The sequence below is a fragment of the Aotus nancymaae genome, unplaced genomic scaffold (genome assembly GCF_030222135.1).
Source record: "Aotus nancymaae isolate 86718 unplaced genomic scaffold, 86718_ANA_hifiasm-v0.15.2.pri h1tg000094l, whole genome shotgun sequence".
Classification (NCBI taxonomy): domain Eukaryota; kingdom Metazoa; phylum Chordata; class Mammalia; order Primates; family Aotidae; genus Aotus; species Aotus nancymaae.
Genome location: NW_026988509.1, coordinates 602,336 through 629,664, shown reverse-complemented (window position 1 = coordinate 629,664; position 27,329 = coordinate 602,336). Strand labels below are relative to the sequence as shown.

General features: G+C 61.1%; 2 protein-coding genes across 2 annotated transcripts in view; one reads left to right on the top strand and one right to left on the bottom strand.

Annotated features, from left to right (window-relative positions):
* The first annotated feature begins 5,866 nt into the window (after positions 1-5,866).
* LOC135271853 (formimidoyltransferase-cyclodeaminase-like) lies at positions 5,867-22,151 on the top strand. The gene is made up of 14 exons (XM_064369872.1): positions 5,867-5,958; positions 7,016-7,199; positions 8,209-8,337; positions 9,842-9,930; positions 10,092-10,271; positions 11,434-11,571; positions 11,716-11,847; positions 15,973-16,034; positions 16,456-16,585; positions 16,813-16,974; positions 19,857-19,900; positions 20,257-20,395; positions 21,560-21,655; positions 21,779-22,151. Exons 1-14 carry the CDS (start codon positions 5,905-5,907, stop codon positions 21,863-21,865), a joined length of 1,626 nt encoding a protein of 541 aa, XP_064225942.1. The 5' UTR covers positions 5,867-5,904; the 3' UTR covers positions 21,866-22,151.
* Positions 22,152-26,218: 4,067 nt separating this feature from the next.
* The window catches only part of LOC135271868 (collagen alpha-2(VI) chain-like), a 34,606-nt gene continuing 33,495 nt past the window's right edge, over positions 26,219-27,329 (bottom strand). Inside the window, exon 28 of the mRNA XM_064369890.1 lies at positions 26,219-26,814. Within this exon, the coding sequence (XP_064225960.1) occupies positions 26,219-26,814 (596 nt within the window). The remainder of the gene's footprint in view (positions 26,815-27,329) is intronic.

Sequence of the window (27,329 nt, the reverse complement as noted above, 5' to 3'; positions counted from 1 at the left end):
TACTTTATAAACAGCCATTAGACATTTGATTCCCTTAGCAGAAGCCTGTCATGCTGTGTTTCTTTCATCCTGGGGAGCAATGGCAGATCTGGGGTTTCTGGCTGTCCTGCCTCACCCGCCTGTGGGATGAGTGGGATGCCCAGCCTGGTTCAGGGAACAGGAGTAGGGTGAGGAATCGCAGGGCGCGTCTCCAGTTATCCGAGGAAAATATGTCTCTCTTTTAAGAGATAATAGCTAGCCTATCTTAGTATCTTTTAAAGCCTGTAAACATATCTAGAAAGATAAATGAGAGACATGTCCACATAGGAGGAACTTTCTTTCACTGCATTGTTTTCCTTCACAGTGGCCTTCAAGTCACAGGACACAGCGGTTCCCTGCCACCTTCAGTGTTACTAACACATGCAGGACTTCAGTGTCACTGTCCTGCCCTGTCTCCTCCTTTATAAATCACATCCGTGTTCAGTCTGTTGTTTAAAGCGAGTGTATTTTTCCTGTCCCACGAAGAGGCCTTCTTGTTCACAGTTGGATCATGATGCAGAGGAGTCTGTTCCTCCCCCGTCCACGTCTCGGTGCCGGGAGGATGACCTGTCCCAGAGGACTCATCACCGTGATGTGCTCTTGGCAAAGGAAGCCACCAGGAAGAGATGGCGGCTGCGCCTGTGCAGCCTCTGTCTGAGGGGGTACTTGCCTCAATGTGATTAAAAATCAAGTTTGCTATCCTGAGTAACTCATTAAAGATTTTTGAGTTCAAATTATTTTTATCAGGGACAGATACTGAACATCCTGAAATCTCTTCCCTGGTGCCATCGGAGGTTTTCTTTGTTCGCTATGATGTAAAGTTTCACTCTTGATATTCTTAATATCAACATAGACTGTAGGACAAGGAATGATACCAGAAATAAGAGATGATAAGAGGATCAGTTTATCCGGACGTAACAGTCCTAAGTGTATATGCATCTCATGACAGCTTCAAAATACATGAACAAAACTGCAGAATTGAAGAACATGACATAAGTTCACAATTTTAATGGGAGAAACAACATCATTACCCACTGACACAGGCATGGGCTATTGAGAGGATACTTCACCCAACACTGGTGAAGGACACGCTTTTCAAGAGCCTGTGGCCCGTGTGCTCAGGTGGACCATGAGATGAGTCTCAGGATGCTAGAAAGGACTGACGTCACGCAGGGCGTACGTCCCGCCGCGCCGGACTTAAGCTGAACTGAAAATCAGTGGCAAAGGAGCAAAGGCAATTCAATGGCGAAAGGACAGTCTTCCACAAATGATGCTGAAACAACCGAACTCCATTCAGCCCCTGTGCTCAGCCTCTGGCCATGGGTCCTCTGAACAGCCTTGGTGTTTTCCAGGCTCTCGGGCTTGGCTTGGAGTGGCCCCTCGGGCCTTGGCTGGGGCGGTGCCATGGCTCACCCTCTGTCCATATAATGGGGCCTAAGGTGTCCACTGTGCTGGGCCAGCCTGGGGAGGCCCAGTGGTCAGAGGCTGAACCCCACCTGGCAGTGCCACCCCCTAGGCTGCAGGTGCATGTGGGACTTTCTGGAGGGCTCTCTTGCAGAGAGGGTGGAGCCCATGCCTGGACTTTTTCTTACTGTGCTATTAAAATGAGGAGAAATGGGAACGGGGCGAGGAGGGTGGCCCTGGGGTGGCTGGTGTGGCCGTGTCTTCTGGGGTCGCACCTACACCCTGGACACCCATCTTTCTGTCTGTAGATGGGAGGGCAGTGAGCTTCTGGGGACAACGTCCGCCTGCTGGGACGAGGTGGGCACCGGCCCAGGTGAACTCTGGGACTCTCCTGGTGGGACACCTCTCTCCTGCACACAGGGGCTGTATTCAGTCATTTACTTATGGCACCACAATGTCTGTCTCATACTCTGGGCTAGAAAAGTGCTCTGGGCTCACTGTGTGTGACCTGCCTGGCCGGGAAATCAGGAGCCCTGCCTGGCCACTGGGGAGTGATGGTGGAAACCCTGGTGTGGGCATGGCTGAGATTCTTTCTCCTGTAAGTGGGGTCCCTTAGGGCCCCCTATTCTGGAGCTATTTACAGCACCTGCCAGCATTTCTAATGTCTCAGAGCTGCCCCCGAGAACCAGCACTGGCCTCACGACGCCCCGTTTCCTCTCGTGTGTGTTCTCAGCTGTAGCCAAGCCCTGGCGAAGCCGCTGGGTCGGAATCCCTGCCGGGGCCTCCCGCCCCCAACCCTCTCTCCTGACAGGCGATTTGCTGGGCCCGAGGACAGGGCCAGGTCTTGGTGTTGGCGCCGGGTCACGAGCAGATGGTTCCGGTCACTCCGCTGTGGCGCGAGGATGAAGGTGGCGGCCCGTGTGGGCGACCCTCGCAGCCGGCATGTTCCAACGCCCCGCACCTCGGGACCTTGGATACCTGCCACTGCCGTCACAAAGTACCACAGACCCAGCAGGTTAGACCACAGAAATTTATTCTGTCACAGTTCTGGAGCCCCAAACTACAAGATCAGAGTGTCTCTGTCCGTCTGAGGCCTCTCTGCTTGGCCTGCAGGCGGCTGCCTCCCTGCCTGTCCTCTCCTGGTCTTTTCTCTCCCGCTTCACCTCCCCGTCCATCGCCACATTCGGTTCAGTCTGCAGTGCTGGGGGTCAGGGTTTCTGCAGATGGTTTCTGGAGGGGATGCAGTGCAGCCCTCAGCAGACTCCATCCTCCCCTCCCGGCCTCCACAGAACCCTGACCCATCCTCCCCTCCCGGCCTCCACAGAACCCTGTCCCATCCTCCCCCCCGGCCTCCACATAACCCTGACCCATCCTCCCCTCCCGGCCTCCACAGAGCCCTGACCCATCCTCCCCTCCCAGAGTCCAGACATGGATCCCTGACCCCATCCTCCCCTCCTGGCCTCCACAGAGCCCTGACCCATCCTCCCCTCCCGGAGTCCAGACATGGATCCCTGACCCCATCCTCCCCTGCCGGCCTCTACAGAGCCCTGACCCATCCTCCCCTCCCAGCCTCCACAGAGCCCTGACCCATCCTCCCCTCCCGGTCTCCACAGAGCCCTGACCCATCCTCCCCTCCCGGCCTCCACAGAGCCCTGACCCATCCTCCCCTCCCGGCCTCCACAGAGCCCTGACCCATCCTCCCCTCCCGGCCTCCACAGAACCCTGTCCCATCCTCCCCCCCGGCCTCCACAGAACCCTGACCCATCCTCCCCTCCCGGCCTCCACAGAGCCCTGACCCATCCTCCCCTCCCAGAGTCCAGACATGGATCCCTGACCCCATCCTCCCCTCCTGGCCTCCACAGAGCCCTGACCCATCCTCCCCTCCCGGAGTCCAGACATGGATCCCTGACCCCATCCTCCCCTGCCGGCCTCTACAGAGCCCTGACCCATCCTCCCCTCCCAGCCTCCACAGAGCCCTGACCCATCCACCCCTCCCGGCCTCCACAGAGCTCTGACCCATCCTCCCCTCCCGGCCTCCACAGAGCCCTGACCCATCCTCCCCTCCTGGTCTCCACAGAGCCCTGACCCATCCTCCCCTCCCGGCCTCCACAGAGCCCTGACCCATCCTCCCCTCCCGGCCTCCACAGAGCCCTGACCCATCCTCCCCTCTCGGCCTCCACAGAGCCCTGACCCATCCTCCCCTCCCGGCCTCCACAGAGCCCTGACCCATCCTCCCCTCCCGGCCTCTGGACATGGAGCCATGGCCAGGGAACTCTGTGTGCCCCTAGCCTCTGAAGGTTTCTGGGCTTACATGGCTCCTCTGTCATCCCAGTCACCCTGAGTAGCCACAGAGGTGGGGTCCCTTAGGCCCCCGTGGCTGGGGGTTCCATTAAGAACTTCAAGTGGGGCTGGGCTCAGTAGCTCACACCTGGAATTCCAGCACTTTGGGAGGCCAAGGCAGGAGGATCGCTTGAGCCCAGGAGTCTGAGACCGGCCTGGGTAACATGGCGAGACCTCGTGTGTATTAGTCTGTTCTCATGCTGCTAATAAAGACGTACCCAAGACTGGGTAATTTATAAAGAAAAAGAGGTTTAATGGACTCACAGTTCCACGAGGCTGGGGAGGCCTCACAGTCATGGCAGAAGGCAAGGAGGAGCAGAGGCACGTCTTGCTAGAGTGCGCAGGGGCCTGCCCTTATAAAACCAGCACACCTCACAAGACCGTTCACTATCAGGAGACCAGCACGGAAAAACCCGCCCCCATCATCCCCTTACCTCCTACCGGCCTTCCTGCGACACGTGGGGATTGTGGGAGCGACACAGCCAGACCACGTCACCGTGTCTACAAAAACTGAAAATTTAGCCGGTGTGGTGGTGCGTGCCTGTGGTCCCGGCTGCTCAGGAGGCTGAGGTGAAAGAATCGCATGAGTCCCAGGGCCAAGGCTGCCGTGAGCCGTGACTGTGCCACCGCCCTGCAGCCTGGGCGGCAGAGTGTGGCTTTGTCTCAACAACAACAAAAACGAGAAAATAACGAAAGCAGTGCAAGTGGGCAGCAGCCAAACGTGGAGACGCGAGGTCTCCCTGGTGCCACTGACGTTGTGGGATGCCTCCAGCCGGGGGAGCAGCTGCTGGGGAGAGCTGGGGCCTCAGCATCATGCCTGCCCACGCTCACGTGTATCCACCTCACTCTCACATGTGTGCTCCCTGCGCCACGCTCACGTGCATCCAGCCTCACATGCATGTTCCCTGCCCTACACTCATGTGTATCCACCTCACTCTCACACGCGTGCTCCCTGCCCCACGCTTACATGTATCCAGCCTCACATGCATGTTCCCTGCCGCACGCTCATGTGTATCCACCTCACTCTCACACGCGTGCTCCCTGCCCCACACTTACATGTATCCACCCTCACGTGTATGTTCCCTGCCCCACGCTCACGTGTATCCACCTCACATGCATGTTCCCTGCCCCACGCTTACATGTATCCAGCCTCACATGCATGTTCCCTGCCCCACACTCAGGTGTATCCACCTCACACGTGTGCTCCCTGCCCCATGCTTACATGTATCCACCCTCACATGTATGTTCCCTGCCCCATGCTCACATGTATCCACCTCACTCTCACATGCGTGCTCCCTGCCCCACGCTTACATGTATCCACCCTCACATGTATGTTTCTTGCCCCACGCTCACGTGTATCCACCTCACTCTCACACGCGTGCTCCCTGCCCCACGCTTACATGTATCCAGCCTCACATGCATGTTCCCTGCCCCACGCTCACGTGTATCCACCTCACTCTCACATGTGTGCTCCCTGCCCCACACTTACATGTATCCACCCTCACATGCATGTTCCCTGCCCCACGCTCACGTGTATCCACCTCACTCTCACACGCGTGCTCCCTGCGTTGTGCTCATGTGTATCCGTGCTCACTCTCACACGCCTGCTCCCCTGAACACTCCTGTCTGAGCTGAGCTGAGCTTGGTTGGGTGCTGCAAGCCAGGGCCTCACACCGGCCTCTCGCCCTCCACGGCCTTGAGTTCCAGGCTCCTTCAGGAGCAAGCGCAGGCCCCAGGGGTGGCCTGGAAGGTCTCTCGGAAAGCAGCACAGGGTCACAGGGGTCACTGGCAGGGGCACAGGGAGGCCTCATCACGCCGGGGTTCCAGCCAGGCTGGCCTGATGCTCCTGGGGGCCCTCAGCGCCCACCCCTCCGCCCCGGCACGTGCTGCTTTCCGGGGAACCCACACTGGCTGAGTGGAGCCGCCCCGTCCAGGTGGACAGCACCCAGTGTGGCTCTGCAGCGCCCGCCCCGTGCCTGCGCAGGGACCGTGGCCCCACTGCTCCTCGTGGTGACTCGCTGGTTAATGAGCAGCTGTGGGAGGTGCTGCCGGAGGCTGTATAAAGGTCCTGGCTGTGGCTGGGAGCCCTGGCCCCTGCTGCTGTCTGCCCCAGAGAGTAGCGTCTAGATCGAGGTACTGGCCATGTCCCAGCTGGTGGAGTGCGTCCCCAACTTCTTCGAGGGGAAGAACCAGGAGGTGAGACCCCGAGGAGCGGCTGGAGCATCCAGGGGCCAGTGGGGCAGCTGAGGCCCAGGCCGTGGAGGGGCAGTGGGCTTGGTGTGGCGTGGCCTGGCAGGGGAGGAGCCGCTCTCCATGGGCCTTAAGGATATCCTGTGGTTGGGGGGACGTGGGAGTGCCTGACCCAGGGGTAGGTGGAACACGACGGCGGGCTGTAGGCGCTGAGGCCTGGCTGTGCTTCCCGTGGGGGTCTGGGCAGATCTCTGGGCCTCAAAGGGCCTTGTTCCCCTACTGAAAGTGAAGCCCCTAACGCTGATGAAAAGGGCTGCATGGGGTCACATGAGGCCACCCTGCCTCCACTGGGGCTGGCGTAAATGACCGAGCCCCCGCCCTGAAGCCTGGTGAGGCAGCTGCCGCCACCATCCCCGCTGGACCCGAAAGGAGACAGCACAGAGGGGTCAGGCAGGCCCCCAGGTCGGGCCTCTGGCCCTCCATGGTTCTGAGGTCCAGGCTCCTCCAGGAACAAGTGCAGGCCCCACAGGCCGCCTGGAAGGCCTCCCAGAGGGCAGCGCCGGGTCACAGCGGTCACTTGCAGGGGTTCAGGGAGGCCTCATCACGCCGGGATCCCAGCCCCCACCAAGGCCCGGGGACGTGGAGATTTGAGGCCGAGCCCCTGCTCCCAGCTGTCCTGCCGCCTGGAAGTTTCCAGGCCCTTCTGGCCCCTCCTCTGCTCGGGGGTTGGGGCCTGGCCCTCTGTGCCCTGTGCCTGTGGTCACCTTCTTGCCTCCAGCATCTGCCAGTGGGGACAGAACCTGGGGCGTTTCTCCTGGAGGCACGGCCTGCAGCGCCTCCTTGTACGGGCCGGGCTTGGGCCCCTGTGAAAGTCCCGGGGCAGCCGCTGTTTGCGGGGGGAGCAGCAGGTGTTTGCGGGGGGAGCGCAGCTCGTCGGGGGGTCCCCAAAGGCTTGGCCCGCCTCCTCAGCCCACGTTTGGGTGTCGGGGTGCGGCCACCTCCAAGCTCCTTTTCCTTCTTTCAAATGGGGAGGCTGAGGTGTGGGGGCCGGGCCTGTGTCCAGGTGATCGATGCCATCTCGGGAGCCATCGCACAGACCCCTGGCTGTGTGCTGCTGGACGTGGACGCCGGCCCCTCCACCAACCGCACCGTGTACACCTTTGTGGGGCCGCCGGCGTGCGTGGTGGAGGGGGCCCTCAACACGGCCCGCGCTGCCTCCCGGCTCATTGACATGAGCGAGCACCGAGGTGAGGCTCCGGGCTCTCCCGTGGCCGCCACGTCGCGGGGTGTCAGGGCTGAGCCCTGTCCCGGTGTCCTGGGAGGGGAAGGAGGCCCAGGGCCCAGGCACGGAATGTGGGGTCCAGCGGGGCTGGCTCTGGCTCTCCTTGGAGGACCCTGGAGTGTGGGGGTCACAGTCCCCCGACTGCAGGCTGTGCTCTGGGGACCCCAGGTCGCCAAGCTCCAAGGCTGGGTGGGGGAGGGGCCGTGCCGGGGAAGGTCTGTGGGCCCGGCCACCTGCCCACACGCCAGGGGGGCCGAGAGCCGGTCTTGCAGCAGGCCCTGGACGGGGAAGGGCTGCCCAGAAGCTGACCTGCCAACAGCCCACAAGCCAAACACCTCGGTGGGCGGGCAGGGTCAAAGGTGTGTGGACACACGGGCGCTGGCCAGGGGCTGGGCGGTGGGCTGCTCCTGAGAGGCCGGGGCTCACAGTGACCCCTAGAGGTGGAAGGACGAGAAGCTTATCGCAAAGCAACCAGCCCCGGGCAGTGGAGGCAAAGGCGAGGCTGGCGTCCAGGGGTGGGCTCTGCCCCACAGGCTGGTGTAGCCACAGCAAGGGACTCGGCTAGTGAGAAGAACGCTCGGGAAACAGTGTGGCTTCCCCGCTTCAGGGAGTCTCTAAGCCTGGCCAGGGGCAGCCGTTAGAAAGTTATTCTTGTGACTTAGGAGAGGGACAGGTTTATCCCAAAGATGCCAAACTGCCTGCTCAGGCTGTTGCTTCTGGACCGAGTGGCCTCCGACACTGGCTGGGAGGACTGTCCAGGAATGTCCGTTGTCCCGGAGGGACTGATGCTGCCGCTGGGGCAGGGCTGGGAGTGCCCAGGGCCGGCCTCCTCCCTGTGGTCAGCGTGAGCTGCTAGCTGGGTGTGTGGATGGGGGGCTGCCCAGGCCGGAGAGGACAGAGGGTCTGAGAGCCCCGTGGGGCTCCCACCCACGGCCACTCCCAGCCTCCTGCCCGGCCTTGCCATCTCTCTGCAGGGGAGCACCCCCGCATGGGGGCCCTGGATGTCTGCCCCTTCATCCCCGTGAGGGGCGTCAGCATGGACGACTGTGTGCTCTGCGCCCAGACCTTTGGCCGGCGGCTGGCAGAGGAGCTGGCCGTGCCAGGTGAGCGTGCCCCACCCTCCGCGCTCCCTCCCGTCTCATTGGCGCGGGTTCAGTGCCCGCAGTTCTCTGCCCTCGACTGCTCTTGCCAGGGCAGGTTGTTCCAAAACGCCAAGCTGCAGAAGGGCAGCTCCCTCAGTACCGAAAGAAACGCAACCTCACCTGTGGCCGCGCGGGCCCGGGGCCCCTGAAACTGTCCCGCGGCACAGCTGGGCCGGCGAGCCAAGAGCCTTCTAGAGTACGATCATTTCACCTGGAGAATTCAATCTAAGCAAGAAAATGATACCGAACACACAGAGACAAACCCGGGCGGAGTGCACACCCGCCCCTGGGCTGAGAAACCCAGCGCCCCCTGGAAGGAACCCCGAGGCAGGGGCATACGTCACTATCACACTGGCATGCAGGACATATGTAACCCACATCACATCACACAGGCATGCAGGGCACACGTAACCCATGGCACAGTCACGCTGTCATGTAGGACACACGTAACCCATGGCACTGTCAGGCTGCCATGCAGGACACACGTAACCCATGGCACTGTCACGCTGCCATGCAGGACACACGTAACCCATGGCACTGTCACGCTGCCATGCAGGACACACGTAACCCATGGCACTGTCACGCTGCCATGCAGGACACACGTAACCCATGGCACTGTCACGCTGCCATGCAGGACACACGTAACCCATGGCACTGTCACGCTGCCATGCAGGACACACGTAACCCATGGCACTGTCACGCTGCCATGCAGGACACACGTAACCCATGGCACTGTCACGCTGCCATGCAGGACACACGTAACCCATGGCACTGTCACGCTGCCATGCAGGACACACGTAACCCATGGCACTGTCACGCTGCCATGCAGGACACACGTAACCCATGGCACTGTCACGCTGCCATGCAGGACACACGTAACCCATGGCACTGTCACGCTGCCATGCAGGACACACGTAACCCATGGCACTGTCACGCTGCCATGCAGGACACACGTAACCCATGGCACTGTCACGCTGCCATGCAGGACACGTAACCCATGGCACTGTCACGCTGCCATGCAGGACACACGTAACCCATGGCACTGTCAGGCTGCCATGCAGGACATATGTAACCCACGTCACATCACACAGGCGTGCAGGGAACACGACTTTTTCCTTTTCGCTGTGGTTATATTTATGTGGTCGCTTGTCGTTCTGTTTATTATACAAGGAAAACAGAAGCGTGAGCGTCCGGCGTCACCATGTCCCACGTGTTCTATCCTAACCCTGCAATTTGACTTTTCAAGGCCTTGTGAGCCGGGGGGTGGGTGGGGGTGCTGGCTGAGGGTCCACCGGGACCACCCATATCCATCCGAGGTGGACAGCGGGTGCAGCCGGGAGAGGGCATGGTGGGGCCCATCCCCAGGTTTAGGCTGGAGAGAACCCCTCCGCCTGGGTCCTCCAGGAACTGAGTCCTGGACCCCCCGGACTGCCTGCCAACGCCTGACCGCTGGGCTCTCCTGCAGTCTACCTGTATGGCGAGGCGGCCAGGATGGACAGTCGTCGGACCCTGTCGGCCATCCGGGCTGGGGAGTATGAGGCCCTCCCTAAGAAGGTGCCCCCACCCCAGCGGTTGAGCCTGGGAAGGAGGGGGACCTGCCCCTTTGTCCTGGCTGGGGTGGCTGGGCTGAGCCCCTCCTTCCTGGGAACTGGGACCCTGGTGGGGCTGCTCCCTCCCTTGGGGGTCATTTCACCCCGGGGTGAACTTGCCCACAGCTCGAGCAGGCCGAGTGGGCACCTGACTTTGGCCCCAGCTCCTTTGTCCCCAGCTGGGGGGCCACGGCCACAGGGGCCAGGAAGTTCCTCATCGCTTTCAACATCAACCTGCTCAGCACGAAGGAGCAAGCCCACCGCATTGCCCTCAACCTGCGGGAGCAGGGCCGTGGGACGGACCAGGTGACCCCCTCACAACCCCCACCCAGCCCGTCCACCTGTGGGAGCAGGGCCGTGGGAAGGACCAGGTGACCCCCTCACAACCCCCACCCAGCCCCTCAACCTGCAGGAGCAGGGCGGTGGGAAGGACCAGGTGACCCTGTTCACTGACCCCCACCTGGCCCCTCAGGAAAGGGTCAGAGGCTGAGTGCCTCAGGCAGGGTGGTCGGGGTGTGGACGGGGCACTGGCCAGACAGGGCTCGGCCTTCCCCTTCCAGGCTGGCCCAGCCTCAGCGTCCGCACCCTGCGGGGGCAGCACAGGTCCCCAGGTTGGCAGGTCAGGGGTGGAGTGAAGCTGAGGACTCCGGCTCCAAGGGGATTTTCCATGGAAGGAGGCAGGGCTTCCTTTTGTTAAAACGAGGCAGCATTTCCATCCTCCTGGGAAACAGCTACTTCCAGAGTCACAGGTGCCCTCAGGGGCCCCCCACATCCCTCCAGATGCCTTGGGGGCCCCAACACCCCTGCGGACCTTCAGGTGCCCCCAGGCCTTTCTCCTCCAAGTCTGCACAGCAGAGATCGCCCTGTCTGAGCGTCACCCTGGCACAGATGGTGTAGATATCTGGAGACAGAGGTGGAGGGACTCCCTGCCCACCTGTTCCCCACTCAGAGACCCGGGTCCCACAGGCAGCTGAGGTCCTGGGGCCCAGTTTCCCAACCTGCAGACTCAGCACAATAGCATAGTGACCTCCAAGTCCCGCTTCATGCCCCAGCCGAAGGCGGAGGTCAGAGTCCCCCCATGTGGACTGAGTCGCCGTGAGGAGTTCGGGACTGAGGGGACGTGTCGGGGAGCAGGTGGATGGGAGAGCGGCGTGGTGGTCCATGGGGCCCCACCCTGCAGCATTTCCCCACATCTAGGGCAGAGCGTGGCTGGGAGGCAGGGCCTGGGCTGAGCGGGGCCTGCAGGGGTGGGTGCCGGCGTCTGACCCTTGTGGTCAGTTTCCCTGTGGCAAGCGAAGTCTCTCTGCCCCTCCCTGGCCAACTCGGGGCGGGAAGGAGGAGAACCACAGCATCCACCCGGGCACAGGCTCTGCCCCATCCAGCTGGGGGATGCGAGCACCAGGAGAAGCTGGCAGGGCCAGGCAGGACGAGCTTCTAGCCCAGGCTGAGGAACGCTCTTCCTTTGCAGCCGGGACTTCTGAAAAAGGTTCAGGGCATCGGCTGGTACCTGGATGAGAAGAACCTGGCTCAGGTGTCCACCAACCTCCTGGACTTTGAGGTCACGGCGCTGCACACGGTCTACGAGGAGACCTGCCGAGAGGCGCGGGTGAGCCCGCCAGGAGCAGCCACTGCTGCTGTGAGGGGCGCGCAGATCCCTCCTGTGGGCAGGGCGGGGGCCCCACGTCCCCGATGTCCAGCCAGGGCGGTTCTCCACCTGCCCCACGTGCTGACACCACCTGTGCTTCGGCAGGAGCTGAGCCTCCCGGTGGTGGGCTCACAGCTGGTCGGCCTGGTGCCCCTGAAGGCTCTGCTAGATGCAGCCGCCTTCTACTGCAAGAAGGAGAACCTCTTCATCCTGGAGGAGGCGCACCGGATCAGGCTGGTGGGCCGGGCTGCCGAGGACGGTGGGGGCCCGCGGGAGGGTGGGCGGCGGCTGCGGCTGCTCACATCCCCGGGAGGCTGCGGCCGGCGCTCACACCGGATCAGGCTGGTGGGCCGGGCTGCCGCCCCGACGGGTCGGACAGGGGCGTGTGGGAAGGTGGGGAGGCTGCGGTGGAGCTCACACCCCTGGGGCCCAGCTTTCCTTCCCCTCCCTCTCTTCGTTTTATTGACTCGTGTTCAGAAGATGAGATTCCACTTTTCATTTTCATTTTGGGAACTTTCCTGAGGTTTTTTTTTGTGACCTATAATACGCTCACTTGTGCAAGTTCCACAGAGAGGACAGCACCCCTCTCTGCCGGGTCTCGCCTCCTGGGCCGGCTGTGCTCCCGTGGAGGGACCTGCGCCTCCTCCCACCACCTCCACGGGGGCTCCCTGCACCCCCGGAACGGGCGGCTTATGGATGTGTGTGTGGCTCCAGCTATGGGGTGCAGATCTCCTCCCACGGAGCGACTCCTTCAGAAAGTGATTCCCATCGTCTTGTGGACACCTAGGCCTCAGGCCCCCGGAGTCTGGGTTCCGGGGGACCCAGGTCCTGCTGGGGTGTGGCAGCGTCTGCAGAGACGCTCTCCACCCTTATCTGTCCTTTCACTCGAGGCCACTTCGTTCCAGGTGTGTTTTTCACAATGAGCACAATCCGCTTGACGGGATGTTTGGGAGAGCTTTTGCTTTTTGGCGGTTGGTTTTGACCCTGCTCGTGTCTTACTGACGTGGCTCTCGTGGCTGGTGGACTCCGTCCTTGCGTCGGCTCAGGCACGTTTTCTCCTGTGAGATCGGTCGCTGAGCCAGTTACTTAGTACTCTAACGTAGGGACACTGCGAGGCCGCAGCAGCTTCGATGTCGCCTCTGCCTCCGTCTTCACGCCTCTGCACCTCTTCCTCCTGCATTCACAGCGCTTTTCTGAAACCCAGCCAGCCTCTCCATCACGGCACGTTTGTGGCATAGTCTACTGTATTCCTGGCTGTTACAATGTGTTTTTTTTGAGATGGAGTCTCGCTCTGTCACCCAGGCTGGAGTGCAGTGGCACGATCTCGGTTCACCGCAACCTCCGCCTCCCGGGTTCAAGCGATTCTCCTGCCTCAGCCTCCCCAGTAGCTGGGATTACAGGCGTGTGCCACCTCGACCAGCTAATTTTTTATATTTTTAGTAGGGATGGGGTTTCACCATGTTAGCCAGGATGGTCTCGATCTCCTGACCTCGTGACCTGCCTGTCATGGCCTCCCAAAGTGCTGGGATTACAGGCGTGAGCCACTGTGCCCGGCCGCAGAATTTTTTGTGACTTTAAATTTTGTACAATTTCTCACAGAGAAGATACGGGTGGCTCTCCACTCCTGCCCTCCACCCATGTTTTCCAAGTGCTTGGATTTTGCCCCATGTATTTGTGCATCATCATATTATATTTTTTTCTGGACTATTTAAAAGTTGGGTTGAAGACACTGTGATCTTTTACCCCTAATTTATTAAGGCTGTGCTTCTTAAGAACAAAGACATTCTCTTACATAACCACACTGTAATGATCAAAATCAGGAAATTCAACACTGACACAATCCTACTACCTAGTAACCGTCAGGCCGCAACCAAATCGCATCAGTGTCGGAGTTATTCGCATCATAGTGGTTTCTCCTTCAACCCACCATCCAGCTCCCGGAACACAGAGCACTGAGCCGGCCTTGCCTCCTGTCGTCCAGAGCTATTCCCCGTCTTCCTTGACCCTCACTGGCCTTGACATAGTTTAAAAGGACAGGCTTTTCAAAGCGCCTCAGTGAGGACCGGTCTGACGAAGCTTGTGACCAGATGTAGTTGTGCATTTTAAATTTAAATTAAATTAAATTAATTAATTCTTTTGAGACAGGGTCTTGCTCTGTCACCCAGGCTGGAGTACAGTGGCGCAGTCACAGCTCACTGCAGCCCCAACCTCCAGGGCTCAGGAGATCTTGCCACCCCAGCCTCCCAAATCCACTCCTGGCTAACTGTGAACAGATGGGGTTTTGCTGGTCTCAAACTCCTGGACTCAAGCAATCCACTCACGTCAGCCTCCCAAAGTGCTGGGACGACAGGCGCGCCCCACCACGCCCGGCCAGTTACGCACTTCCGGCAGGAAGAGCATAAATGCTGTGTGTTCCCCTGAGAGAAGCCAGCTCCCCACGACGCGCGTTTTCTCAGGGTGCCCACGTGGACCAGGCACGCGGTCAGTGCGGCGCCCTTCCTCCTGGGCCCTTCACTGCAATGTTACTGTTTTTCCTTTTGCCATCATCACTTTGTGGGAGTACTTGAAGGTGTTTAAAGTATCGTGTAGGTAGATAAATGCCTGTTTATCTGCTGAAATTCCAGCCTAAGTTTTAGTAGCCAGTGACAGACAGCCTTCCAGCGTCGTCTTCTCTAAGCAGCAGCTGTTGCTCCTGCACACGGCCTTGTCTTCCTACGTGTGAGGCCCCCTGTGCTTTCCAGCATGGGGTTTTGGGTTTTGTCTTTTTTTTTTTTTTTTTTTTTTGAGACAGAGTCTTGCTCTGCCTCCCAAGCTGGAGCGTGTAGTGGCGCGATCTTGGCTCACTGCAACCTCCACCTCATGGGTTCAAGCAATTCTCTGCCTCAGTCTCCCAAATAGCTGGGATTACAGGCACCCGTCGCCACCCTCGGCTAATTATTCTATTTTTTTTTTTTAGTAGAAACGGGGTTTCACCATCTTGGCCAGGCTGGTCTTGAACTCCTGACCTCGTGATCCACCCGCCTGGGACTCCCAATGTACTGGGATTGCAGGCGTGAGCCACCGCGCCCGGGCCGAGTTTTGTCTTCTTTCCCCGAAGGGTCCCGGGCCTGCGGCCTGCGCGCGTCTGGGGGCGCCCGTGGCTCCATGCTGCCTCCTGGTGGTGAGGCTGCTTCGCGTTCTGTGCTGTGAGTTTTGCTTGTGAATGCGGGCTCCTTGGAATTTCATGTGGTAATTCCTGGACACAAGATTGACCCTCCTCCAAGGAGGGTTTGTGCGAGCGCTCCCGGACACTGCGCCACAGACCCCGAAGCTGAGCTTTCGGCTTGGAGCCTTGGAACCACACAGGAGCGAACTCCGTGTCGGGTGAGGCCCGTAGCCCTGTCGGAGATTTTTTTTCCTGCTTCACCCAAAGGGAAGGCAGGGACTGGGAAGTACCTCCACTGCTTCCTCCGGCGGGTGCTGTTTCTAATTCATCCTTGGGAATGTGACTTTCCAGGGGTCTCCAGTGGTACTCCACTCTGAAGGCCGAGACCCCCCCCACTCATGGGGGGCTGCCAGAGGGGGGCAGTTGCCCCAGAGCGGACCCAGCTCCAGGCTAGCGGGCCGTTCGGACTCGCCTTTCTGCTCACGCCTGGTCCCGGATGATTTCCTGTCTTTTAGCTTGGCCGAGCCTTTAAAAGACCGCGCGTCTTCCTGGGGTTTCCTGGCAGGAGGCTTTGCCTTGGGGCTTGCTGGTCTGTGGCCACCAGGGAGGCGGGGGAGGCGGCCTCCACCCACCGGGCTCCAGGCCGCAGGAGCGCGGGCTGCTGTTCCCCTCTGTGGGGTGGGGTCGCATAGCCAGCGCGTTCTGAATGGGTTTCGCAGAATGAATTCTAATCTTAAATGCGACTGTTGCAACTTTATTTTGAATGTGGGTAAAATTCCCTTTTCTGGGTAAGAGTTTCTTTGTGGGTGACGCGGGGCTGTTCCGGGCTTTCAGGACTTGTTAGACGTGAAGACGTGGAGAATTAAGCTGTTTGCCCGCGGCTGACAGCGATGGGCTGAGCGGGGTGAGGGGCGGTGAGAGATGAGTGACAGTTAGCTTAGGGGTCATCAGGGGACGACTCCTTTCTCGGGGCCTCAGTTTCCCCAAGGGCAACCCAGGGTGAGTGTCTGTATGGGGTGCCTGCTGGGGGGACACAGGGCTCCTGGTGGGGCAGGGGTGAGGGTGGGGGGTGCCAGCCACGCTTCTACCCTGCTCCCCGCAAAGCGCCCGTGAGCTCAGGACGGGGGCGGCTGCAGCAAGGGTGGGACCCGCAGGGTGGAGGCTGTCCTGGGGGTGGAGACGCGCCGGGCCGTTTCTACTCCAAGCCGCTTTTCCAGGTGGTGAACCGGCTGGGCCTGGACTCGCTGTCCCCCTTCAACCCCAAGGAGCGGATCATCGAGTGAGCCTCTGCCCTCCCCGCTCTTACCCTCCCTGCTCGGCGCCCCCTCCCCCCACCCGGCCCTGGGGGCCCCAGTTTCCGCGTGGAGACGGCTCAGTCTTCCCAGCGCCTCCCCGCGGGCGCCGCCTCCGCGGCCGGTGCCAAGCCCGGGTCTGGGGGTGAGGGGGGCGCAGAGACCCCGCGGGTCCCACTGCTCCTCCCCTGAGGACGCGCTCCCCCCACACCCCTGAGGACGCGCTCTCCCCCCCGTCCCCGGAGGACGCGCTCCCCACCCCACATCCCGAGGACGCGCTTCCCCCCCCCAGAGGGCGTGCTCCCCTCCCCCGGCAGAGGACGCGCTCCCCCCCCTCCCCGGAGGACGCGCTTCCCCCACTCCCCTCTCCGGGACACCGCCCGCCGCTGAGCCGCGCTCACCCCGCAGGTACCTGGTCCCTGACTCCCGCCCTGAGCGCGGCCTGGGCGACAAGTCCCTGCGCGCCTTCGTTGACGAGGTGGGCGCCCGCTCGGCGGCTCCCGGGGGCGGTTCGGTGGCGGCGGCCGCTGCGGCCATGGTGAGCCCGGGGGTGGGTGGGGGCAAAACGAGGTGGCAGGGAGGGGGCAGTTGTGGGGGAGGGTTGGGGCCGCCCCGGGCGGGCGGAGACGCGGGGCCACACGGGCGGGACCCTCGGCCGGACGCAGCAGGGAGCACGCGGGTCCCTCTCTGCTCCTGGGGCGTCCCGGGCGTCTGGGGTCCCCGCGCCCCCCGCAGCCGCGCCCCCCACAGTCTCCCCTCCCGCAGGGCGCGGCGCTGGGCTCCATGGTGGGGCTCATGACCTACGGGCGGCGCCAGTTCCAGCCCCTGGACGCCACGATGCGGCGCCTGATCCCGCCGTTCCGCGAGGCCGCGGCCAAGCTGACCGCGCTGGTGGACGCGGACGCCGAGGCCTTCGCCGCCTGCCTGGTGAGTGGCGCCCACAGCAGCGCCCCGGGGCGCCCCTGCCTCCCCGGGCCCAACCACAGCGAACCCCCCGCCGGGGCCCAGTGAGAAGCGGGTCAGCCTCCGGCCGGGGAGGGGCTGGGGGGTCACAACTGGCGCCGTCTGGGCCTCGACAACCAGCTCCGCCCTCACCCCTGCGAGTGCGGGGCCCAGCGGGGTTTGCGGGTTTGGCCAGGGTGACCCCACACTCACGGGCCGTGGCCGGGGTACAAGGGACAGGCGCCTCCCGGAGGGGAGCCCAGGTTTGGGGGGCAGCTCTCTGCCGTGCGGAGACCTGACCGCACAGACCCGGGGCGGTGACCGCACCTCCCTGCAGACGGGTGCTGGCGCTCGGAGCCCAGGGCAAGGGCCAGAGAGCCCGGGAAAAGGCAGAGAAAGGTCAGGAAGCCTCCGGAGCAGGGCAGTGCGGAGCCCCACGGACCTGTTTGAAGGGAGGTGTAGACGCGGAACACCTTTTCCAGCCGTTTTTAAGCTCAGGTTCATTTATTTACTTTTACAATGGATGGGCCTTCGGGGGGTTCACCTTCCCGTCCCTCGAGTTTTCAGAAGCCCCCAGCGGCGACGCTGCTCACGGAGCCTCTTGTTCTGGGACGCGCTTCCCTTTACCAGGGAGGTAAAGCGTTTTCCAGACGTCAGGATACGTTTCAACCCGTTTCCTCTTAGGTTTCCCTTGGGCCTTTCCCTGCGTTGTGGGGCTTCTTTATTTACTGGGGGAACCAGGCCTCGTTCTGGGTGCAGCTCCCCAGTAAATAAAGCTCCCCGATGTGTCCTTCATCATCGTTGGACTTTGCTTGTGGGGGCTTCTTAAGCTTTAGGCCGTCAAATGTACCAATCCTGACTCTTTTCCGGGTCTTGTATCACAGTTTAAAAGGCCTCCCCAGGACAACATGATCTTTTCTAGACTTTAATGGGTTGATGAACTTTAGACCTGGAGAGGCATTTAAAAACAATCACCAATTTAAATATACATATTAGAAATAGGCCAGGCGTGGCAGCTCACACCTGTAACCCCAGCACTTTGGGAGGTCAAGGTGGAGAAGCCCTTGAGCTCAGGAGTTTGAAACCAGCCCGGGCAACCACGTGTCTACCAAAAGAAAAAAGAGAAAAAAGAAATAGCCAGGCGCGGTAGCAGTTGCCTGTGGCCCCAGCTACTCAGGAGGCTTAGGTTAGGGCGGGGGTAGCGTGAGGGCAGGAGTCTGAGGCTGCAGTGAGCTGTGATTGCACCACTGCATTCCAGCCTGGGCGGCAGAACGAGACCGTCTCTGCAGTAAATGTATATGTTTATATATGTGTTTGTGTATGCATAGGTTTATATGTGTGTTTACGTATGCATAGGTTTATATGTGTGTTTACGTATGCATAGGTTTATATGTGTGTTTACGTATGCATAGGTTTATATGTGTGTTTATGTATGCATACGTTTACATATATATATAATGTAGAGACAATTTTAAATTTAGAAGTAAAATAAGAAATAAGATGAATAGTTGGATAATTAAAAAACAAGTAGAGAGAAAAAGTCCGTAAATGAAAATGTAATCAAGAGACAGGAAAGGAGCAGAAATGCCAGGCGTATAGTTTAGAGGAACACGGGTGGGGACGGGGGGCTGCGCCAGGCATCAGCGGTCACTGTGGCGGGTGAGGGGCTGGATTGTTCACACTCCCTGTGAGCAACACGAAGCTGGACTTTTGAAAAAAGTAAGGAGACATTCTTACCTTGCACCAAATACATAAGTGATTTCCAGATGGAATAGAAAGCTGTGTTTCCCCATCACCAAAAAAACCCAGCCTCACAATGAATCAGAGGAAACGCTGCCACCTTGGCGGGCGGCCTCGGCCGGTCACAGACGTGGCCGCGTGAAGCACATGCTCAGCCCGGGGAGGCTGTGGACACCGCAGGGTCTGGCCGAGGGGGTGTTCATAGCACTAATCACGGCGTGGGGATGGCGTCCCGCCTCTGTGCGAAACTCTGCAGACCCTGGGTCGGGAGAGGGCTGCGGCCAGGAGGCATGGTCCCGACAACGCCCAACCGGTCAGGGAGACACTGGGCATTTCTGCTCCTCGATCATCGCTGTTGGGACGGTCATAGAATCCAGTTCTGGCCGGGGCCCAGGGAGCGTTTGCTCCCGTCCATGGCAGGGGGAAGGGGCCGTTGATGATGACTTTCTGGCGGAGATTAGGCTGAATCTTCAAGATGAAGTGCGCACGTTCCCCACCGACCGCCCCTGAGGCTGGGACTCTGGTCACAGCGGGGTGTGAGCAGGGCTCCCAGGGGGTCCCTGTGCTCAGTCTTGTCCTAGGAAGTCGGCCTGTGACCCGAGCCAAGCTTGCCCACCTCGGGCGGGTCTGAGGAGCCAAGTGCCTTCAGGTGTTGCCATGAGCCACACCTGTGAGCCCTCAGAAAGGCCAGTGCCTGTGGCCGGGGAGGGGCGCGAGGGGATTTGGAGTTTGCTTAGTCCGTCTGCACAGTCTGAGCCTCTTAGACCCAGGCTTGGGGTGCTGCAGCTGCTTATGTTAGAGACCCCAGCCCGGAGCTGCTCCTGCCTTACAGGTTCGAGGGCTCCTTATCTGAGAATAAGGGCCCTGAGGGAACTGCCTGCCCCTCTTCACATCCCCGTCTTCTCCGACCACCTGCTGTGCCCCTGACCCCGCTCCACCCCAACCATCCACCGGGCCTGACGCCAAGGGCTGTAAACCACAGGCCCGACGGATGCTGAAGCTCCGTTTGCTGAGAACTTGCCCCTGCCTGGGACACAGTCCTCGCCCACAGCCCCTCATGGGAGCTCAGAGGGCGTGGCTGCTCCCCCCATGGTCACTCGCCCGGCGCTTCTGTCTGTTTCTGGCAGGAAGCAATGAAGCTGCCCAAGAATACACCTGAGGAAAAGGACAGGTGAGCCCGGCCGCCACCCTGGGGCCTGCGTCTGGGGAGCTGGTGGCCAGGATCCTGGGTGACCATGGCCTCTGCGTCTGGGGAGCTGGTGGCCAGGACCCCGGGCGCCCAGGGCCTCTGCATCGGGGAGTTGGTGGCCAGGATCCCGGGTGCCCGTGGCCTCTGTGTCTGGGGAGTTAGTGGCCAGGACCCCAGGTGTCTGGGCGCTGTGACAGAGGTGGTTGCCCTGGGCGTGCTGGGTGTTTGGATGACTTTCAGTCGCCCACGTCCGCTGCCTGCTCAACCCATTGGGGTGCAGCGTGGCCACTGCCTGCCCATGTGGCCCCGTGCCCAGGCTCTCCTCTTGCCCCTTCCAGGCGCACGGCGGCCCTGCAGGAGGGACTGAGGCGGGCAGTCTCTGTGCCCCTGACGCTGGCGGAGACGGTGGCCTCACTCTGGCCGGCGCTGCAGGAACTGGCCCAGTGTGGGAACCTGGCCTGTCGTTCAGACCTCCAGGTAGGGGGACTCTGGGAACCCCAGGTTTCCTGCTGTAGAGCAGGAAGCAGTTGTTGGGGCTCAGTTGCTGGAGAGCAGGGTGATTTGCTGGGCTGAGCTGGGCTGAGCCGGGCTGGAGACCTCAGTTCGCAGGCACTTCCCGGGACTTGGGCCTCCTCCATCAGGGCCCACGTGTCTGCTGAGTTCTAAGATTTCATTCATGGTCACACCACAGATAGGCAGGAACCCAAATGTGTCTGCTGAGCCCACCCTGACCACTGTATACGTTGGTCCACCTCCCCCAAGACCCCCGTATCACCCCACCCTCTGTTCTAGAAGCCACTGGGAACGGTGGCTCATGCCTGTGGTCCCAGCACTTCGGGAGGCTGAGGCGGGAGGATCACTTGAGTACAGGAGGTGGAGACCAGCCCGGGCAACATAGTGGCCCCTGTCTGTACAACAGATACGTTCGCCAGGCACGGAGGTGCCTGTGGTCCCTGCTACTTGGGAGGCCGAGGCGGGAGAATTGCTTGAGCACAGGAGGTCGAGGCTGCAGTGAGCTGTGATCACGCCACTGCATTCCAGCCTCGGTGACAGAGCAAGACCCTGTCTCAAAAACAACAAAACAGTAGAAAACACACATGACAACTCCTGGAAATGGACGCATCGCACTGGCAGTCGCCAGGGCCGGGCAGTGGCTCCGGGGCGAGGAGCGCCCGTCTCATGGGCTCAGCTGCCCTGAGGCCTCGTGCTCTTTGGCTTCTTTACAGGAGAGACACCGTTTTCTGTGTCTGGTCCCAGAGAAGTGTCCCCTCAGTCCCCGGGAAGTGGCCCTGGGCGGTGGACGGGCCGTTAGCCCGAGGCTGCCTCCGGGGGGCCTCTGGGAGATGACTTTGCCTCTAGAACCGAGGTCCCGGCTCCTAGATTGGCAGAGCCACCAGGAGCCCTGCTTGGGTAAGAGGAGGTGTCTAGGCTCAGTGGGGGAGGAAGCCAGGAGCCCTGCTGAGCGTGGGCCCCCGTCTGTCGGGGGAGCTCGGGGACTGCGCTGGGCTCCTCGTGGTGTGGACGACGAAGCCCAGCCCTCCGGGACCCTCAGGCAGAGACCCTCCTCCCGGCAGATTTTGCAGTTTTATCTGTGTAGACCAGCTCTGCCTTTGGCGAGCACGATCCCCGGGGTCCTTGCAGGTGGCGGCCAAAGCCCTGGAGATGGGTGTGTTTGGCGCCTATTTCAACGTGCTCATCAACCTGAGGGACATCACGGACGAGGCGTTTAAGGACCAGGTGGGCAGAAGGCAGGCGCGGGGCCCGGGACTCGCACAGGGCCTGGATGCACAGCCTTGGGGTGGCTGCCAACTGGCCGTGGGCAGCAGGGATCCGAGGTTGCTCTTTCCGTGTGTCCGTCAGATCTGCCATCGCGCCTCCGGCCTCCTGCAGGAAGCCAAGACCCGGGCTGCGCTGGTGCTGGACAGCCTGGAGGCCCGGCAGGAGTGACCTCGCCGGAGGCCTCTCGGGGGTCTGTGGCCCCTCCGTCACCCATCCCCAGAGGGCACAGCTGTGACCTTGGTCGGGACACAGCTTGTCTGTGTGGGCCCTGGAGGATAGAGGGTGGGCAGCGGGGCATCTCCCGGGAACAGAAGTGCTGGCAGGGACAGGTGACCCCTTAGTCTCATGTGAGCTCCAGTAAAGTCTTGGCACCAAATGTTGTGTGTTTGCGGTTTGCGGGTCAGGGCTGAGAGCTGAGCTGCGAGTCTTGGGGCAGGGGCAAGACACATGGTCAGGGGGCCATGGGAGCTGGGGTTGGAGGGAGTGGGGTCGCAGCGTGAGGAGACCCAGCGCCAGGGTCCCCAGATGCCCGGTGCAGCCATGGCAGGCAGGGTCCCAGGTATTCGGGGCACTGGGGGTTTAGTGCAGGTCCCTGGGCCACGAGTCCCCTCATCTGCGGGAAGGGGCCTGGTTGCGCATGGGACAGAGGCCCTGGGGACAGCAGGACTTTCGGCGCTGGAAGGAGAGCCCCGAGTCACAGGTGCAGCTCCCCGGCAGGTCCGGACAGCCCCCTGGAGCTGCACTGGCTCCATCCTCGGTTCAAGTCCACCCTTCAGCCAGCAGCTTCCTGGGGACGTTTCCTCCCCGCTGGGAGCCTTCTGCTTCCAGAGGAATTCTCCATTAAAAAGTAACTTGGAAAAATCATGATACCCTCAAATTACTTCCAGATGGACTATGATGTGATAGGCGAAGTATGAATGTACGTGTTAGACCGCAATGCAGGATATTAAATAGATTATTGGGGACTCTGTCCTTGAGTTAGGCAGAAAACTCAAATGCATTATTGCAGAGATTTCCCATTCTGCAAACAGAACACACTTGCTCCTGGAAAAAGATGCTGTCACCAAGACAAATGGCAAGAATCCCGCAGGGAGAAAAAACACCCAAGGTGTGTGCAGGCACAGGGCCACCATCACTCGGCATCTCCAGTTTCCACACATTCAGCTGGGGGGGAGCGCCGGGGTGTGGACGCTGGGGAGGGGAGGCTGGGCGGGGAAACTGGTGAGGGGACATTGGTGTTGGGATGGTGAGGGGACATTTGTGAGGGGACATTGGTGTTGGGATGGTGAGGGGACATTTGTGAGGGGACATTGGTGTTGGGACGGTGAGGGGACATTTGTGAGGGGACATTGGTGTTGGGATGGTGAGGGGACATTTGTGAGGGGACATTGGTGTTGGGATGGTGAGGGGACATTTGTGAGGGGCCATTGGTGTTGGGCTGGTGAGGGGACATTTGTGAAGGGACATTGGTGTTGGGATGGTGAGGGGACATTTGTGAGGGGACATTTGTGAGGGGACATTGGTGTTGGGCTGGTGAGGGGACATTTGTGAGGGGCCATTGGTGTTGGGATGGTGAGGGGACATTTGTGAGGGGCCATTGGTGTTGGGATGGTGAGGGGACATTTGTGAAGGGACATTGGTGTTGGGATGGTGAGGGGACATTTGTGAGGGGACATTTGTGAGGGGACATTTGTGAGGGGACATTGGTGTTGGGCTGGTGAGGGGACATTTGTGAGGGGACATTGGTGTTGGGATGGTGAGGGGACATTTGTGAGGGGACATTGGTGTTGGGATGGTGAGGGGACATTGGTGTTGGGATGGTGAGGGTCATTTGTGAGGGGACATTGGTGTTGGGACGGTGAGGGGACATTTGTGAGGGGACATTGGTGTTGGGCTGGTGAGGGGACATTTGTGAGGGTACATTGGTGTTGGGCTGGTGAGGGGACATTTGTGAGGGGACATTGGTGTTGGGACAGTGAGGGGACATTGGTGTTGGGACGGTGAGGGGACATTTGTGAGGGGCCATTGGTGTTGGGACGGTGAGGGTCATTTGTGAGGGGCCATTGGTGTTGGGCTGGTGAGGGGACATTTGTGAGGGGCCATTGGTGTTGGGATGGTGAGGGGACATTTGTGAGGGGACATTTGTGAGGGGACATTGGTGTTGGGATGGTGAGGGGACATTTGTGAGGGGACATTTGTGAGGGGACATTGGTGTTGGGCTGGTGAGGGGACATTTGTGAGGGGACATTGGTGTTGGGACGGTGAGGGGACATTTGTGAGGGGACATTGGTGTTGGGATGGTGAGGGGACATTGGTGTTGGGATGGTGAGGGGACATTGGTGTTGGGATGGTGAGGGGACATTTGTGAGGGGACATTGGTGTTGGGACGGTGAGGGGACATTTGTGAGGGGACATTGGTGTTGGGATGGTGAGGGGACATTGGTGTTGGGCTGGTGAGGGGACATTGGTGTTGGGCTGGTGAGGGGACATTTGTGAGGGAACATTGGTGTTGGGACGGTGAGGAGACATTTGTGAGGGGACATTGGTGTTGGGCTGGTGAGGGGACATTTGTGAGGGGCCATTGGTGTTGGGACGGTGAGGGTCATTTGTGAGGGGCCATTGGTGTTGGGACGGTGAGGGGACATTTGTGAGGGGACATTGGTGTTGGGCTGGCCAGGGGACATTTGTGAGGGACGCTGGTGAGGGGACATTGATGTGGTATAATTATTGGTGAAGGGCCAGTGGTGGGGGCAGTTGCTGGGTGGAATTGTGGGGTGGAGCCTGTGGGTATCTGAAGTTCCTTCCAGTGGGACTGACATTCCTGCCCTGCAGGATCTGAGGCTACACACACGGGAGCTGGCATTACAGAGGGTAGTACCCTTTCCCTGCAGAGGCCCTGGGTGCACACGGGAGCTGGTACCACGGAGGGGAGTGCCCTCTCCCTGCAGAGACCCTGGGCGCCCTCCTGCAGGCGGACCTTGTGCACCTGCAGGGGCCTCTGCCTCCTCCACCTGCAGGAACTGGGTGTTCACCTGGAGCACAGGGATTTGAGGGCTGGCGCTCAGGGCGCAGGGTCGAGCGACACAGGCGGGCTGTCTCTTCCTGGCATTTGCATCGCTTTTTTGTGGGATGGGAAAGAAGGAGAGAAAGAGAAAATAGCCGAAGTCCTTCCCTGGAGCTGCAGGATGTGTGGTCAGATGAGGAAGAGGTGGAGCATGGAGAAAAGAGTGAGTCTTCCCAAAGGACAACAGGGTTTCGGGGTGTATTGGGGTGAACTGCATCCCCCAGGTTTCACGTTAACCCCTAACCTTAACCCTACCTCCAGACCTCTGGCTGTGACCTTGTTTGGAAATGGGGTCTTGCAGATGTAGTGAGCTAAGGGGAGCTCATCTAAGAGCAGGCTGAGCCCTGGTCCCGTGTGACTCGGGTGAGCTCACCTTAGAGCAGGCTGAGCCCCGGTCCCGTGTGACTCGGGTGAGCTAACCTTAGAGCAGGCTGAGCCCCGGTCCCGTGTGACTCGGGTGAGCTCACCTTAGAGCAGGCTGAGCCCCGGTCCCGTGTGACTCGGGTGAGCTCACCTTAGAGCAGGCTGAGCCCTGGTCCCGTGTGACTCGGGTGAGCTCATCTTAGAGCAGGCTGAGCCCTGGTTCCGTGTCTCGGATCAGCTCATCTTAGAGCACGCTGACCCCTGGTCCAGTGTTGTGACTTGCGTCCTTATCCAAAGGGGACTTGGACACAGAGACGCTCACAGGAGTGGGCCATGGTAAGCTGCAGCAAGGCTGCCAGGAGCTCAGGAACCCCGGGACGCTGGGGAGAGGCTGGGGCAGGCCTTTCTCTAGGCCTCCAAAGGGAGCCCAGCCTGGCTGACGCCTCCAGAGCTGTGGCCGATGCCGGGAGTTGTCCAAGCTGCGGTCTGTGGTGCCCTGTAATGGCCGCCAAGGCCACTCCTGCCAGGCCAGTGCCTGCCCATGGAGCCTGTGGTTTACCGAGGCGCCACTGAGCTGAGCCCGAAGGACCCTGGGGATCTGAACAGAAAAAAGTCACTGAGACGGTCACACAAAACAAGCCCGAAACCTGCTGTCTCTCTGTCGGCCGTCAATCACGCGTCCTCCCACAGAAGATCCTCCCTGCGCAGTGATGCTCTCAGAGCACGGTGGCCCTGGCTGGGGCTGGGGCTGGAAGGAGAGAGTTTGCCCATCAAGGCTGCCGGGTCTGCACAGGTGGGGTCAGCCAGCACCTGCGGGGGATGTCCCAGGAGGGCTGGGCTGGGCCGGGGGAGCCATGGACCCTGGTGGGCGAGTGACAGCTGGAGCGGTCCCTCCTGGGCGCAGGACAGCTTCGGGGTCCCTCCTGAGCACAGATGCAGCGAGCGGGCACACGGTGGGTTCAAAGCGTTTTTATTGGGTCAGGGCTTACTGCGGAGTTGAGGGCCGGGCAGGTCAGGAGCCTCGGGAGGGCTGCAGGGGGTGGAGGGAGGCCGGGCTAGGCGGGGGACCTGGGGGCGGGGCGGCCCGGGCGGGCCTAGCAGATCCAGCGGATGAAGCGGTCGAAGAAGCCGGGCCGCGCCAGGCTGTCGAAGTCCTTCTCGCGGAACACGGCGGCGCGGTCGCCCAGGCTGAGCGTGGTGAGCACGTCCGCGTCCACGTCGCCGCCCACGGCCACCACGGTGGGCACCACGTTCTGCTTGCGCATGGAGTGCACGGCCTCCTGCAGGCTGGCGTTGCCCGTGACGCCGTCCGTGAGGAACACGAACGACAGCTCCGCGTGCCTCCGCGCCCCGCCGCGCGCCCGCACGATGGCGTTGACCGCGTGCACGACCCCCGCGCCCACGTGCGAGAAGGAGTTGAGGTAGCGCGTGGCCTCCAGCGCCTCGTGGATGGCCGTGAGGTTGTGGCTCAGCGGGAAGGCCACCTGCTGCTCCCCGGGGCCCCCGAACTGCAGCAGCGCCACGCGCGCGTTCAGGGGGTCGTCCTCCCTCCACGCCAGCGTCAGCCGCCGCGCCGCCTCCTCCACGAAGCGCCGGGCCTTGTGGAAGTTCTGCTCGCCCAGCCGCTCGGAGCCGTCCAGCAGGAACACCACGTCCACGGGCCGCTGTGTGCACTGCGCCACCGCCAGCTCTGCGGGGAGACGGGGTGCGGGCTGGGCGGGGCGGCTGGCAGGACCCGGCAGGTGCCAGCCCTGCGCCCGCCCCTCCACCCGCACCCGCCCGATGGGCCCCGTGGACGGCCGGGCTCTGTGAGGCAGTCCTGGGTGCGGGTCCTCGGCCCCAGCCCCTTCAGAGCCACCACCTCCCCTGCGGGTGCTCCCAGGCCCCAGGCCCTGTCCACCTGCTGAGCGCCATCTCTACCCAGGCTGGCCTCTTGGGAGGGAAGGGGCCCCAAGGTATCTTCTCGTGGCCCAAGAATTTGCTGCCCACCAAAGGGCCACTGTCTGTGTGGTGTGGGAGGGACTTCAGGAGGACCCCCACACCCCCAGCCTGACCGCCCACTGGCTGGATCCCAGAGCTGCCCAGAACCCCTAGAGCTGACTGGGCCTCATCCCTCCCAGAAAGACCAGGAGCCCCTGTCCCGGCCATGGTGGGCAGCAGTGGGCACAGGGGCAGCCCAGGCGGGCTCTGCCCTAGGACTCCTTG

What these genes read in the sequence shown, in the direction of transcription:
- LOC135271853 (XM_064369872.1), top strand. Translation starts at nt 5,905, where the DNA reads ATGTCCCAGCTGGTGGAGTGCGTCCCCAACTTCTTCGAGGGGAAGAAC. An exon ending in AGAGGAGCTGGCCGTGCCAG is followed by an intron (nt 8,338 to 9,841) that starts GTGAGCGTGCCC and finishes GCTCTCCTGCAG; the next exon opens with TCTACCTGTATGGCGAGGCG. An exon ending in CGGCGGCCGCTGCGGCCATG is followed by an intron (nt 16,586 to 16,812) that starts GTGAGCCCGGGG and finishes CCCCTCCCGCAG; the next exon opens with GGCGCGGCGCTGGGCTCCAT.